We start from the raw sequence: 16567 nt of genomic DNA on the forward strand, positions 1-16567 counted from the left end.
TGGAACTGGACTCTGCCCTTGGTTCCACTACATGTCATCTCATCTCTAATTGAGCAAGAAAGCAATGACGTGGAGTATAATTTGATGGAGAAGAGAGACTTGGAGACAAGACACAGTTTGTGTCCTCTTGTAACTGAACAGTGTAAACTTTTTACCTTGTCAAATGTCACCTGTCATTCCAGTGCATGTCTGCAATATATTAAGTAGGGCTACTTCAAATTGTGTATTGCCTAAACTGTTGTACAACAAAGAGCTTGTTTATCCTTCATACACTGTTGGAAAAGGGCAGCTCTCCATCTTTCCAGAGTAACCATAAACAGGAATAAAATGAACAGTGCGATAAACTGGTGTTTGGAACAGTTTCTGAGACTTGCTGGCAGAGCATGTTTAGCTATGGTTTTGTTCAAGATTATCCTTTAAGAGTGACTGACTTTTAATGGTCTTCAGTAGACTGTTGTGGGCTGAAGATGATGTACTTATGTGTAAGGGATGTGCCAGCTCCCTAATTAGTTATGTGTTTTAAGAAGTTTCCCTTGCTAGTTCAGAAGGAGATAAAAAGGCCAAGGGACTTTGATATTCAAAAAAGACCAGAGTTCCTGGTGGCTAGATCTGAGAGTTCGATCTGGACTCATATGCATTAAAGCCAGCTATAACCTGTAGCCTTATTTAGCAAACAAAGCATATACTCTAGGCAGTAGACGTTAGCTACGTGAAGCATACTTCTGAACTCTGGTCATCTTACATGCATGCAACGTGTTTTTGCTGGTACCTTGTCCTTATTTAAGGATAAGTTGATCAGTGAAGTGCACAGAACGAGTTGAATTATCTTGGTTTTCTTTTTTTCTTTGGAGGAATTAGATCAACAATAAAACAACATAATTCACAACATAATTGTGGTAACCTGGTTTTATTTTTATTTCTAACAGTACATCCTTTCAGGCTCTGATGACTTCAATTTGTATATGTGGAGAATTCCTCCAGATCCAGAAGCAGGTAAGTTTGTTTTTTCAATTTCAACTTTGAAAAATACTAGTTTGTGTGTAGTTTTTAAAGAAATTGCTGTGCTCACTCAGTGTTCTGATGAAAGCAGGATGGGGAGGGTTCACAAATGCCTAATCCAGTCTCTGGATAGCAATGAAGAATGCCTTTTAAATTTTTCATTGTAGTGACTTTTTCTTCTCATATAATGATCATTTAAAACTTCTAGATGAGCTGATAGAGTTGTGGCTGGAGGCTGGACTTGTCTTCCCTTCCTACTCTCTATGAGTTCTGCTGCTTCTAGACTGATCTGAGCTCACTGAAGAACTTGGGATCTATTGCCAAGAAATTTCATTCTATGATGAAGGTTGCAGCAGAAATTATTGCTGGATTCCCATGCTGTTCCTTGCCACTTCAGTGTAAAGGCTTGCTTTTTACAGTACAGCCCTCTTCCTTTCCTTCTGTCCCCAAACCCTCCCAGACAAAGCTGCACTCTTGCACTTCCTGAGCACTATCAGCTGGTGGAAAGGACAACTTTTGACTCTCTTCTCACCCTTTCTCGTGCTGGAGCCAAGAAGCTATGCAAGTCACACTAGCTCAGCTTTGTGTGGAAGCTTAGGAGAAGGGGATTAGAGTAAAGAAAAGCAGCAGTGTGGTTTATAAGAGTAGAGTTGCAGTTGCCACAATTGGTCAGTGCCTGAATCGGTATTCTCTAATACTGCATAGGATTTGGCAATACTGCAACATTTACTGCTATCTCCAGGCCCTGTAGCTTCAGCGTGTCTCTTCTGTTGAAATAAATCACTGTGTGCTGAATCTTCATTGAAAGACTTAAGATTTTTATGAAAATCTACTACTGTTTTGATTAGTAATGATTCTCGTAGATTAAACTGTACGTTTTAGTGGTATTAAATACAATTGAGTGATCTTCAGTGGTCTCAGGTGCTCTAGCAGTACAGAGAGCAAATTACAAGCTGCATTAAAGGTAAAGTGAAAAGTTCTTGTTTTATTTTGAAAAGCTTTAATCACAAGGTGTTGTTATAATCCACAGCTAAGAGGATGAGGTAGTTCATAAAAGATTTGTTTAGCTGAAGAATTTTGAAAAAAGTGTCATTCCAATTTTGGTTTCATTATTTAATGAACATTTGATGTTGCACTCCAGAAGCCTTGATATGCCAGTATCTTGACCTTCTGGGTTTTGTTGTTGTTGTTTTGGGAGGAGGGGATTACAGAGGCTCTCCCTGAATTTTTCTTTTTAATTTGTATGATTTCATTTGTCATCTGACATTGTTTTACTACTTATGAGTTTTCCTTTTATTTAAAGCAAAGGCTTACATACATTTGAAATAGTTATTTACCTCTAAGATTTTATATGTGGACTGTGTTTGCATTTTATACATTACTGTTCATCCCTTGACTCCATTTATAAACTATGGACTTGAGCTTTGGTGCTTATGTGGTTGTGATGCTCTTGAGAGCTAAGAGCTGCCATCCCTCTGTTCAGTTGCGTCTTTGTTCCAGGCAGCTGCAGATGCCAAACATTTATCTGGGACCTTTGCACGAAGAGTGATAAATAGAATTATCATAAAACAATGTCGTATGTGTTTTTTGGTCGGCTTTCTTTAGTTTCTGTCTCTTGTAACTTGAGGAAGCGTGTCAGTAAACTTGCAACATTTCTGTTACAAAATGAATTACTTAACGTCAATTGCCATCATTAGTTGCTTAATGGGATCGGAAGATCTTGAAGTAGGAACAGTTTATGTCTTAGTCTTTTGTAACTTGAGCAGTTCTCTTACTGAAAGATCTTAGCAAAACACATGAGCTTTGTTCTGCTACACTGCTGTTCTGGCTTCTGTGTCAAATAACTCATCAGCCATCCAAATCACCTGTGATAGGTTTACTGAAACTACTCTTCTTCATTTGGCTCTTCTTTCCCCTAGAACGGATGGGCTTGTTTTGAATGTGATGAAACATCCTGTCTTAAATATGATCCTGTGGTTCAGAACAATTGTTTGGCTAGACAGTTTGCTATGCTTAATTCGTGGAGAAAGACTCTTGCTGTAGGGATATGGAGACCTTTGAAACCTCTTGCTTTTATGGAAAACTCCTTATTCTCATGTTCTCACTAAAAATAGGAGTGTCCTTGGGTCTGTGATCTGAAGGGGTGGAATGTGGTCTTTCATTTAAATATTGTACAAACTAAAGTTAGACAGGATGATGTAATGTCCTGTACTGTTGGTTGGTATTTTAAATAAAAATATGACTCTAGCTGATTTCTATCTTTCTGGTTGAATTGAAACATTGTGTTGCTATAAATATTTATGGTACAACTCCCTTAAATTATATTAGCTATTTGTAAATAGCAATTTTTTTTGCAAGCATGAAGCTCTTTTGCAGAACTGCATCCTTAGGAACAGCTCTGAACAGATTATTTTGGTTGTGTCCAGGTACAGAAGGTAGTAGCTATATAATGGTTAGCAACATTACTGCATGAAAGAGGAAGAAAAGCAGGAAAGAGCACACCAGTCAGACAACTGCAAATGCATTTCATGTAGGAGGAATGTAGTTACCTCTGTTGATGTATTGCCAGGAAAATGGAACAAATTCTGCTTTTTTGCAAATAATCATAATTTAGAGGTGTCCTCCCAGCAGGTTGCACTGAGTCATTCCCCCTCTGCTGGAAACTCCTCTAGTGGTTTTGTTCAGCCCAGTTAGTAGATGAGATTTACTGAGGTGGGGAAAAAGAGAGAAAAAGGTATTTCTTAAGCTTCTTAGGGAGCTGTTCTCCTGAAGAGTCTTATTGTCCGTCTCCCTCCACAAGTTTGGATTGTTCTAAACAGAGAGGACTTCTTGTGCTGGGGGGGTGGGGGGTGGAGGGAGGGGTTAAAACACCTTTTCTCCTTTCTTGAGGCTGGAATAATTTGCTCATTTTCCCCCTTTCTTCTCCTTTCAAGTACTGCCCAGTTTTCCACTATTCTTCAGAAGTAATTACCAATTGATGGTGAATTTGTTAGCCAGTTTCTCTTTAAAGCACGTATTTCAGTTTTGTTCAGAGGCAGAGTTTCTAGTAAAACTAATTCATTGGTTTGGTAGATGAAAACCAACCCTGAGTTTCCACAGCTTCATTATACTCCAAGGCAAGCCAGAAGTGTGAAGAGATGTAAGCCCTATGTGACCTGCCCAGTTGGACTGTTAAATGCTGGCTCAAGTGCTTATGCTGTTTAAACCCAACTCCTATAAATGTGGTTTCTTAGCTAGTAAAGAATCCCAGTTCAAGACAGAACCTGACATGTCTTGTGGAGTAATAGAGGGCTTAATAGACCAAATGTTTTGCAAAATGGAGTTTACATTCCTCACCCACAACTCTGAATCATCTTTGCAACTCAGAGCTTGTCTCTCTTGCTTTTTAAGTATTGCTCAAAGATGCCATGTGAGGGGCATGATATTTATTTGTGACTGAGGAGACAGTTGGGGATCCTTTGGTTTAGCTGAGCAGGCTGTTACCAGACTTCTGGAAACTTGAGTAAATCAAAACAGCAAATTGCATTTCAAAACCTCTTTTTAATTCTGTCTTTGACTGTAACTGCTGGCCAGAAAGGGCCTGTCATTGTGGTCCAGTTACTAAACTAATTGCATCAATTTTCAGCAGAACTTCTGTAATTTTTCTTCCCTTTTTTCTTTGGCCATTGTAAATGCAGACATCTCTTCTGACTGAAGAATTGAGCAGCAAATCTTTTCACAAAATTTGAATAGGGTTATCTCATTGAAGACAGCTTGTGGCTTAAGCTCTCAAAGTTCCAGGCTGATAAGTGAAGCTGAATATTAGATGATTAGGTGCTTCTTAACGTCTTTAGTTATTTATATATATATATATATATATATATATATATATATATATATATTTAGTGTGTCTGTGTGTGTGTGTGTGTGTATATATATATGTATATATATATTAAACAATATAAGTAAAAACACACACGTGTAGAGAAATAAAAATTAGCTTTTGGGGGGAAAACTATCTGTCTCAGTGAGGATCATGCTCTGAAGCGTTTTTGTTTTTAAAAAACTTGATTTTCCTGAAGAGTGGTGGTGGTGGGATCTAAATTACTTTATCTTCAGGACGGTAGTTTGTCTCTTCCTTCAGGTCAGTGTTGACCACAGTGTGCTGTGGGACAGTTATCGAATGATCATGACAAGTAAGTGGTGGTACAGTGTAGAAAGGGTTCTTGTATCCAGTGGAATTTCGACTGGTTTGTGTCACGTGAACTTTAGTAGCGGAAGTGTGTGGAGTGCTGTGGAAATGTCCTGGTTAGATGGCATCTACCAAAAGAGGACAGTAGTGAGCACTTGGTATTGCTGTAGCCAAGTGGAAGATTCAGCACCCATGGGTGTTTCTCTCACCAGCCTTAGCATCTTTAATATCTTCTAATAGTACTGGAAAGCAGAAGATAGCACTGAGCACTGGGAGAAGCTGGAGAAAATTTAGTCCTTCCAACAACCCTTCTGATTGCACCAAATTTCCTTTCCCTTTACTGTTTTGAACATGTTGGCACCTGACAATACAGGCTTATATTATGCCCATTGCTATAAATGTTCAGGCAAGTGGTTTCTGCACATCTAATTTCAAAAAACAGCTACTGATTGTGTGATAATTTCACGTGTTTTATTCTTTTGACAATCAGAAGGCATATTTGTCATTGGTAATTTGCATGGTTCCGGTAACATTGTATATACCATCGAGAACTATGCAGTTAAAATACCAGAATAGTCACTTGCCTCAGACCAGAAGAGAAGACAGAGCAGAAAGGGTGTGCCAAAGTTATATTTCCATAGTAACTTTGCCCTAGCTTTCCTACTGTTGTTTAGCTCTACCAGTGATAACAACAGTGGGAGGGTTAGTATAGATAAGGCATAGATAGATAATGCAGGTATTTCACAGCAACAAAAGAAGGGAGAAAATATATATACAGAAATGGACACTGGCCGTTATCCAGGCAAAGTGGATTTTTAGGGTATGTTTACTTGAGTGTAAGTAATTTTGTATCATTTGTAATACATGCTTTGTTCTCTTCCTACATGTTTACAGTAGATTAGAAGCGTGCATTCATTTGGTTAACCTAACCTGAGAGGTGATAATTTCTTCATATATGCTCTTTTGGTCTCTTGAGACCTCTGTACATAGTCTAGTCTTACAGCAGCTTCCATGTTCTTGCTAACAAGTGAGGGGAGGTTCATAAGATTATACTAAAAGACAGATAGTACAGGAATTGGATCCATTGGTGCTGAATAAGCTTCCTTTGTAGCATAACTTGTTTCACAGAGGTTGCCTTTCCCTAGAGGCTAGGAAGTGATTCACTTTCAGTGTTGCCTCAGTAGGGGCTTAAAAAGTGTGGAAACACTCTGATTGCCTTAATGAAGAATGCTAAACTAGTTTGCTTATGATAGAGCTTGCTTAAAATGCCCCAAAAGGGAGAAGCAAAACTTTTTGTCAGCCAATCACAGAATCACTGAATGGTGAGGTTGGAAGGGACCTCTGGAGATCATCTAGTCCAACCCCCCTGCTCAAGCAGGGTCACCTAGAGCACGTTACACAGGATTGCATCCAGGCGGGTTTTGAATATCTCCAGAGAAGGAGACTCCACAGCCTCTCTGGGCAACCTGTTCCAGTGCTCTGTTACCTTCACAGTAAAGAAGTTTTTCCTCATATTCAGATGGAGAACTTGGTGTAGCTATTCTTCACTTGTGTTAATCTGATATCTTTTGACAAGCCTGATAATATTGCTTACTGTGCATATGCTCAGTCATGGAGTTATTGACCATGTTTGGTGGATTGATTTTTATGCTTTACGATGCTGGATATATACAGCACTGTGTTTCTTAATAGATGTGTAGACATGACAACATGTAATGTGCTTTTGTGGCCAAACTGAAGAAGAATCTTGAGACTCTGATACTGATGTCAGCATTGTGTAACATTTGTGGGCCTTTGTGGAAAAATAGTTGATTATTATGGATATAGCTGGGGAACAGTTTTGACTCTTGTCTGGCAAGACTATAGTAAAGCATTTCTTGATGTAATCTTGCTTCTGTGGGAGAACTGGGGAGTGACTTTACCAAAAACTTGCAACTTTCTGCATACTCTTTAGAAGTTTTAATCCAAATTTTTCCTTTGGCTCTTGGGATCTGTCCAGAGCTACAAGACCACTCCAGGGCTGGCTCTAGGCATAGGCTAGGCAAAGCAGGTGATTGCCTATAAGAGCAGGTTGGCTGAGGCAGGTGCTGACACCAGCGTCCAGCCCACTGCTTCCTGTGCTTATGCTAAAGCTCTGCAGGGCCAAATTGATCCCTTCTGCTGGCCTGGGAGATTGTGGGTGGGTTGGAGGATGGCGAGGGAGGCAGTTTGCAGCTGGAATTGGAGCTGCTTTCTGAAGTAGGGCACCCCCCATCACATTTTTCCAGCAGTGGTAGAAATACCAAGCCTGGCTCTCCTGGTGCCTACTCCAAACTCTCTCCTCTTTACTATGCCAGGAGGAGAAAAGATCGTGGCCAGCCCTCACTGTTCACCCCATCTTTGATGTGGCCAAGGTCAGTTTTGCCTGTGCTGCAGAGAAATCTGGAATTTGCTCTAGCTGCTGGAGCTGAAATCAGACACCGCTGATTCAGTAAAAGGGGTGCTGCAGGACTCTGCTCTCAGTGCAAGAAAGTTTGTGTTTAAATCTAGCTTCTCTAGAGCCAGGTCTTTCAGGAAGAGTCATCTGCTGGTATGCATTGCACAAAACAAATATCGGTGTGTGAGTGACTAGGAAGAGACTTTAAGGAGTCTAAGCATCATCTGCTGCCCCAAACGCAGAGGCCTTATATGCTATGTATTTTTGTTTGCTTAACTGGTGGAAGAACCAAGGCAACACCGAAATTCTTCACCGCTATTGCTAGCATTGTGCTGTCCATTTGCTTTCCAAAGCAAGGTCTCCCTCTTCTATGAGTGCCTCATGATGTCCTAAGCTTCAAATGCAGGGCAAAGGCCTATAGTCTAAATGTGGCCTAGATTTAAAATTCATTTAATTTTTGTGAATAATAATGAGCTTTCTACTGTAGCGCCAAGTACTGTAGTCAAATGGTGTGCTATGGCACACTGGCAGCAGCTGCAAACATCTGGTTCTTCTCAGGAGCTTTCAGCACTCTGAGTAATTCACAAAGCTTGTATGAAGTTATGCATCAGTCTGTGGAATGTCTTTCTACCTTATATGAGCAACCAGTGGGACTTCTTTCTCAAGAGTCCTAGATAGAAAAGACTTTTTTTAAATGAGATCATTTAATTCCTTTGTTATAGAGCCAGAGGATTATTCCTTACCCCAGTAAGTTCTCTAGTGCTTTGACAGTTTTTAAATGTTTGGACCAATGCAGCTTCTGTTGCTTTAGAAACTGTCCCACATTCTTATAGGTTTTCTGCATGAGAGTAATTTTCCTAATAATCTATCACTTCTCTTCCCCCCCCCCCCCAAATAACTGATTGTTTTTTAAACAACACTGCTACATATTGTGGGTGGGTATTACATATTCTGCATGGGTAGTCAGACTGCTTTGGATCCAAGTATCTCACTCCCCTTCATTATGTTTTAGTAGCCTTTTCTAATGTGTTGGTGTGTGCCTTCAAGCATGTTCTCAGTGTATGAAATATCAGTTCATTTGCAGAAATATTTGCAAACCTGCATAATTAATGTGGATTTCATTAGCATAGTATTTAAAACATAAAATAATAAAGCAAGCCAAAGTGTAATCACTTTGGCAATTTACTAGACATCTACTACTTCAAAGCATTTGTAATGTTACTTCCTTCTGTCTGTATCAAAGCCTGTAGATATGCCGTGTTGCCATGGTATTCTTGTCAAACATTGTGCGTGTGTTGAGGAAATGTCTTTTAAAATGTTCATTTAAGATTTAGTCTTTTGTAAGGTTTTCATTCCAGCTGGTCAAATATTGTGGTGGAATATTATTTTGAGAATTTTTTGAAACTCAATATTGCTCTTCTTCGGAGCACTTAGTCATAGGGTGTAGAAAAAGAGATATTTTCTTGACATTTCACTTTGCGTATCAAATACAAATGGACCAAAAAAGCATCAACCAGGACAGCTAGAACACTAAACTGCTACTCAGAACTGACTTTAAGCATAGCCATTTTTGGAAAGCATTGCAAAACCAGCTATTATATTTCCCTTACCTCCCTCCACTAGTCAGAGGTTAGAAAGCTAGAAACTTTTTAAAATCTCCCTAATCAGCTGCTTAAGATTGTTTGTTTTGGTTTTAGTTTTCCTTTTTTAATAGTAAGCTATATGTAAACTTAAGTTCCTGGCTTCTGCATAAGGATTGCGCTTTTATATTTATAAAATATATATATATATGGTAGCTATCCAAGAATGTAAAATCTGTCATCCTAAACCAGTTGCAGGAGCTGTCACGCCACTAAACTAAAAAGCAAACAAATAACCCGCCCCCTCACCCCCACCACCCAAAAGCAAAATTGGAGTTTTGTCGGGATAGCAAAGGTCATTCTGGCAAAACAATGCAAATAAATATCACAGCTCAAGTGAAGACAGCAAAAAGAAATAGAAATTATTAAATATAAAATGTAAGATGGTATCAGGAATTGAAGCAATTGATGGCCAACTTCAGCTTAATATATAGATGCACTTTTTTTTTATTATTATTTTTTTGCCAGCAGACATGAGCAAGCTCAACTCATACTGTGAGATGTATGGCTGCAGTTAAGCCACTACTGAGCCTGGACTGCTGAGGCCTGCTGAGAGACTCTGGGGGGTTCCAGACACATCTGGATACAAGCATCTGCCTGCCATGTAGATACTCACATAATACAGGATATCAATTTTGCTGGGCTACTATAAAGTGAAGGATGGAAGGATAAGGATATAGAAGAAAACTCTGCATTAAGCATAGGTTTAGAGGCATCACTCAGCCCACAGGAGTTGACAGTCAAGGGAGTTGTCCAGAAATGAGGTTCTGGGACAGTCTCTTATATTTGACATAGAGATTAACAGGGTAGTGCTGGAGTTGATACTTATTTTAAAAGATTAAAACCTCACATACTTCTGGAAAAAGCTGGCTGTTAAGCTTTGTGATTGCAGTAATCTCCTTCTAGGGGACCTTTTTTGTAATTGGCCAGTTGGCTTTTTTAGGGGGCTTGGTGGGGAAGGTCAGCTTCACTCTAAGAAGAATGAGGTATGCTCTGCCACACTGATTTCTCTGGTTTTGTGGTTAACAGCTTAAAAGAAGCTTTAATTTAGGAATTTTAGTATTAAAGCAGAAATCTTTGGAGTTCCTGTACACTGTCTGAATTTGAATATGGCCAAAGTAGAGTTGTTTTGTAGACATGGCATGGTGTGTACTTTTTATCCAGTGTTCTTAGTGTGTTTATAAAACATTTAAAGTTTCAGAAAAAAGTTTTGGCATGAAATAACTACTATCATTGTTTCACTAGGGAAATAATCATGGATTAATTCACATTGCTGACAGTCCCGCAAGAAGCCAGTGACTAACTTGGAAACGCAGTCTTAAGTTATTGGTGTCTTAAGCTTGTATTTCATCTGCATTAGAATTGTTCCTTTTCTCATTGTCTCTAACTTCTGACTCTTTCATGAGTGTTTGGTAGTGCCTATCTCTTGTGTTGTACTGAAATCGGGCAGCTAGAGTCCATGAATAGTTAAAACTTCGGTTTAGGCATTACTTAGAGCCTTGGAAACTTTTCTTAAGTAAATTGACTCTTCAGTCCTGAGGCCCTTTTCCTGGAATGTTCATCTGCTACGCCAAGATAAGTACGTTGAGAACTGGACCAGATGTAACCATCTACAGTTGGTTAGATGCATGCAACTGGATTGACAACTGTGATTTGGCTGGAAGGAATGCTGTGGGAGTAGGGCAACTTGCCATCAGCCACAAATGTGGTCATGAATGTCTAGCAAGGTGAGCAGAATGAAAAGGCACGAGGAATCCCGTAAAATGGGAAAGAAAATCGAAAGGACCCAATTTGACATTTCATGAACTTGCTCTCCAGTCAGTTACTTCTCGGTCAACTTTGCTTACACGAGTGAAATCTTGCTGGAATGGCTGAACACTGAGCTTGTCTCCTAACCTTTACAGAAAATACAGATGTGCCCAAATAAGAGAACTGTGCCAGGTAGCTCAGTCTCAGTGTGGTTTTGATGATCACATGTTACCTCATGCGACATGTAGCTCTTTCTGTCCCAAAGTGCCATAAGACTGCAGTTATGGTCTGCAAACAGTTATCTGTGCAAACAGAACACTTTTCAGAAGCTGCAAAGATCTGTTTGTAGATAGATATGGACTTTTTAAGGCGGGGGTGGCTGACTCCTCACTTTTGAATCCTTATCATGCTTTGTACACATCAGTTAGATCTTCAGAGTGTAGATACAATGAGTGGAAGGGTGGAATATTTTCTCTAAGAGGAGAAGACCTGAACACAGGCTGCAGTTCTTTGCTGTTTATGTAACCTAACAAATAGAAGGTGATGTAGGGTTATAGGGGAGCTATATGACTTTGTTTTAGAAGATGGGTTTTTCAGCATTGGGTTTAGGGCTCAACCTGCAGCTATTTCAGCAGAAAAAGCTGTGGAGGACGAAGGATAGCAAACACTTTCAGCAGGAAGAAGCAGTTATAAAACTTTACATATGTAAAAGGCTACTTGTTTAGAGTTAACATGACTATAAGTAGACAGAGGCTGATGAAATGATGTTACCTTTCTAGAAGGTGTATTTACAACCTTTGTAGTTGTAAATGTAAAGATTGTTTTCCTCTAAAGTTGCTTTCAGTTTTTACTTCCCTTCTTTTAAAAGTCTTGGCTTCTTTTACTTGCAGTGTTAATTCTAGCATGTTCATTAACTTTTGTTTATTCAGTATTCAGACAATCAGGTAGGCCTTCCAACAGATTTATCATTTTACTTGTGTGAATAATATATAATGTACGTTTACTGTGTGACAGTTTCTTGCCATTTATGTAACCTGACAAATAGAAGGTGATGTAGGCGTATAGAAGTGTATAGACCTAATTTAAAAAAAAAAAAAAAAAGTCAGTGACCAAGCAGAGTTCTTCTCTGGTTTCCGAGTTTTGCAGTTACCACCAAAGCAATCCACTTCAACTAATTCCCTGCCGTATGATGAAGAATGATATAACCTATAACCTACTGATCAGTTGTGTTATTTCAGGGCCCTCTTTAAGCTTGCTCCACAGAAATGCAAATTGTTACAAATTCTAGTGTAGAGAAGGCTGCCTTAACCCTAGCTGTAATGTAGTAACTCAGGCTAGTAGCTCTGAAGATTAACTCCCTTACATTCCTACCCGTAAGGTCAGTTATGATGGTAATGAATTGCTGATAACAGGGTATAGCAATTTAAAAAGTCGACCTCTGTATTTAGCTTTGCTTCAAATTCGCAAACTGTAACTAGTGTTATGCCTTAGGCCTTCTGGTTTCACTTGTGGTGCCATTAAATATTTATGTTGTTCTTATTCACATACTTGTCGTATTGGGTCAAAAGCCTTCGTTGTTTGTTTAGATAGTTGAGCTAAAGTTTGCCTCCAAGTCCTAATTTTCAGGAAGGATGCTCTTCATCAGACTTGCAGCTTTTCAAAGGGACTTTGCTCATAAAATCAGAATTCTGCAGCCAACACAGGCCTTAGAAATATTGCAGAAAAAAGTTGAAGTGCATTGTCAGATATAATATGACTTTAAATGATTATGAATGACAGGAACATGAAAATTAAATTTTTCATTTGTGTGTTCTTATTTTTTTCCCTAGGTGGCATTGGCAGGGTTGTCAATGGTGCTTTTATGGTATTGAAAGGTCATCGGTCAATTGTAAACCAAGTCCGGTTTAATCCTCATACTTATATGATCTGTTCTTCTGGCGTTGAAAAGATTATAAAGGTAAGATTAATTATCAGAAAATGTGCTGTTTCAATATTTAAGGAAGAAACACTTTCTTTTGCGCAGGGCCATTCTTTTCCATGCCCATCCTCTCAGCTCATTTTATTTCTTTGTAAGGTGGTATGTCTTATTAGCTGGCTAAACTGATGCAGTTTTTATCAGATGTTTCAACTTTAAATCCCTCCCCTCCCCCCCAGTTTTAAAGACTTTAGAGGTAAGGGATAAGACCTGAATTTCCTGGATTTGTACCTTGAAAAAGGAATTTGTTTCCAGTTTCATTCTGTATGCAGCTAAAGTATTCTACAAACAGTCCATCTCCTGAGAGTTTGGTCATAGCTGTACTATGTAATCTCCTAAGACTTCTGATACTTTGGGCTAAAATTTAATAAAATTCTCTCTGAACAGTGTAGTTGAGCCTTAGCCTATCCTGACCTAGCTGAACTTGGCCCAAAAATTGCCTCATGTGCCTTTCTGTAATTTTTACTTCTAAGTATATGCTTCTGCTTTGGAACAATTTACCATAACTTTCTGTGGCTTCCAGAGGGAGGAGAACTACTGCCTTCCACTATCTGTCTTTTCTGAATCCTATGATAATTTACACTATTTTTAGAAAGTTTGGGCCTCATTGTGTGGATTGCAAAGAGAAGACAAGCTTTGTTAGATTCTTGAACTTCCTTTCCTTAGAGAAAGATGGAGAGTCTCCTGGGAGCAAGGCAGAAACTTTGTTTCTAACAGCAGAGGTTTCTTAGGGGGAGAACAGAGGGATAGGGGAGTCTGTGCTACACTAATGCATTTTGCATTGCTGTAGAAATTATGCTATAATTTAGGTCTAACAACAAGAGGAAAGAAAATAGAACAATTTAATTTTTAAGTGGAAGAAAGAGAACTGATGCTGCTTCTAACTATTTGTTGAATGGCTTTATAAGAGTCTTGTCTGCAAATGGCCATAATTGAGGTCATTTGAGTACAAGTAAATGCTTATAGTCAGCTACAAGTTGGATGAATGAACTTGTCCTGCCAAGGAATATTTTAATAGCCTGTAACTTAGGGACAGAACTGGCCCAAATCCCTCAGACCATGGCCCAACGCCCAACTGCATCACTTGCATTACAGCTACTCATAGCCTTTGGGATCTGATCCTACTTCAACTTTCCTTCTTCTCTGTCTTCCACTGGTACTTCAATTTGCTTTTTCACTTTTTCCTTCATCTGTGTCCCTCTGGCAGGTTTGTATCCAAATAGTTTGGTCACAAAATCTGTTAAATACAGGCCTTGAACAAAAGTGCATGGAAGAGTCTTAGCAGCTCATTGATTTTCAATTTCAAAGTAGTCAGCCTGCCACTGTTTAAAAGCAGTTTTGCTAGAGGAATTTTTTTTTTTTGCTTTGGGACCTTAATTCATGCGATCTGAAGTCTCGCTTTTGGATTTTGGATCTGTTGATCCTTCACCCTGTGAGTCCTTCCTGCATGAGTGTGCTTTGACTGTTGGATTAGCATTGGTATAAACATTGCCTGTGCTGCTTTTGTGTACTTCCTCCCCCCCCCCCCCAAATGATTAAAAGGTTAGTTCAATTAAGTGTCCAGTCACGGGTTGTGTAACTCTTTCGAAGACAGCTGTGCTTGAATGCTTCTTTAAAAGAGAATGCCTGTAGTGTCACAGTATGTGCAGGAAACTCGCTTAGCTGCTTTGAAGCAACAGAATTCCCCAAACACTGCAAGCTGGAAACAAATCAAGGGAAAAGTTTTCCACATATGAAGTGTATTAGCAAGACAGAACTTCTTACTCTTTGGCTGTATGTCAGTCTGGCTCAGCTTGTAATGCACCTTGTTTGGGGATCAGGTTGTCTTAAAGTTCAAGTCTCATATCTAGGCTGGTCTGTGTGATTTTAGTGAACAGCAGTTTCTAGCTGACCATATGGTGGTGATTTCTTTTTCACTCCAGCTATTGCTGCAGATGTCATTGCAAAAAGATAGGCTGGAGGCCACTAACAGTAAGGGAAAACAGAAGGAAACAGCCCAACAGTTCTCTGGAATGTACCCAATGCAAAGAGGAAAGAACAGCCTGAGGAGAGAGCCTTGAACGAGCACAGGAAAATGTGTCCAGGCTGAGGAGCTAGGGAGTAAGGAGGACACCATCAGAGTGGTAAACACAGGAATAAAGAGAGTGGTGGCTGGCAGGAAAGCCTGTGCAGGGGAGTGGTAGAACAGATGGGAGAGAAAGCTTGAAAACCAGTGGAAGATGGTTATTTACTGCGTTTAAAACAGCTCAGAACACATGTTCTTCCCTTTATGTCTGTCTTTCCCCCACGTAAATGCTCAATATGCTTGCCTGGATAAGTTGAGATGACAAGAGGAACAGCCATAAATAAAAACTATAGTTAGTTTTTTAAATCAGTTCCTTAAGCCTCCTTCCTTCCACTGTCTTTCAAGTATCTTCTAAAAAACGTTATGGAATTAAATTATGAAAGATAACTTCACAGTGGTTGGTTGATATTCCATTCCCTCAGTTGTAGAAACACTGTGATGAATTAAAAATGTGGATGCAAGCAGTTTTATCTGAGCTCTAATTTTTAGACTAGCCGGCCTAAATTTAGTACTTGTAGAAGTGAAGAACTGATAGCACCAGCATCTAGGCATGATACAGACAAGCCATTCAAGAATCCCACGTGCTTCTGCCAACACACTTGCTATTTTAATGCTGATTCCAAATGAGATGCAAATTCGTCTCAGGCCTAACCCTGCAGAAATAAACAACGCTCACAAGGATGACTTTGACCTTTGTGGTTGTGTTTTTGCTTTTGTTTTGTTTTAAGGAACCTGAAAGACTATAACTCAATAACTCAGTGGTTTATGCTTTGATTTCTGCTACTACTGAAAATATAATGGTTAAGCTGTTGAGGGTTGGATTTGGGGGGGGGGGGGAGGAGTTGTTAGTATTTAAGTGACAGGCTTCAGAAACCCAAAATGAGACTTAACAAGCTCATTAATAAAGCATACATGAAGCCTTGACTCCAGACAATGTGCTGGACACATCAACTCAGATGAATTGTTCATTGCCCTCCATTTCAGAAACCTGAACCTCAGAAGGATGGTATTGAAAAGTCCAGCTGTTAACTATAATTATCACTTTGCAGCAAACATTCACCACTAGGGCTAAGCAAAATAAAATAGAAAAATACCCCTTTCTCCTCAAGACATTAGGGTGTGCTGTCAGGAAAATGAATTGCATTGCAAAATAAACAAATGAGGCATTCCCTCTAATGTGTGGGACTTAGAGGAGTACCACAGAGAATTATGCAGTTAGAAGACAGTTTCAGAAAAGGTGAAATGGAGCCTAGCACGTAAGGAGTTTTAGAATGAAGACTTTTTTGTACTGGATCTTAAAAGAAAGGAAATACCTTTTTTTTTCCTTTTTTTTTTTTTTTTTGAGGATGACTATTGTAGGACCCATTTGTCTGAAAATCATCAGTGATAAAATATCAGAGATAGCAAAGTCTATTTGCCCTCATTGCTATGGTGACAGATTAATGTCATTGTGGCTAGCTGCCTCTGCTTTAACAGATAATCTAATATAGCTGGTTCCAATTATTGCCACACTAAAGGCATAACTACTTTTTTGTTTTAAACTTTGAGGTTT

At 39.2% G+C, this 16567-nt stretch overlaps 1 protein-coding gene across 3 annotated transcripts in view; it reads left to right on the plus strand.

Annotated features, from left to right (window-relative positions):
• Positions 1-16567, plus strand: part of DCAF5 (DDB1 and CUL4 associated factor 5) — a 77967-nt gene that overhangs the window by 55942 nt on the left and 5458 nt on the right. For all 3 annotated transcript variants that reach the window (XM_013959548.2, XM_067296557.1, XM_067296556.1), the window contains exons 7-8: positions 927-993; positions 12805-12932. In XM_013959548.2, coding sequence (XP_013815002.2) covers positions 927-993; positions 12805-12932 — 195 coding nt within the window. The remainder of the gene's footprint in view (positions 1-926; positions 994-12804; positions 12933-16567) is intronic.

Source organism: Apteryx mantelli, chromosome 4, assembly GCF_036417845.1.
Source record: "Apteryx mantelli isolate bAptMan1 chromosome 4, bAptMan1.hap1, whole genome shotgun sequence".
NCBI classification, from domain to species: domain Eukaryota; kingdom Metazoa; phylum Chordata; class Aves; order Apterygiformes; family Apterygidae; genus Apteryx; species Apteryx mantelli.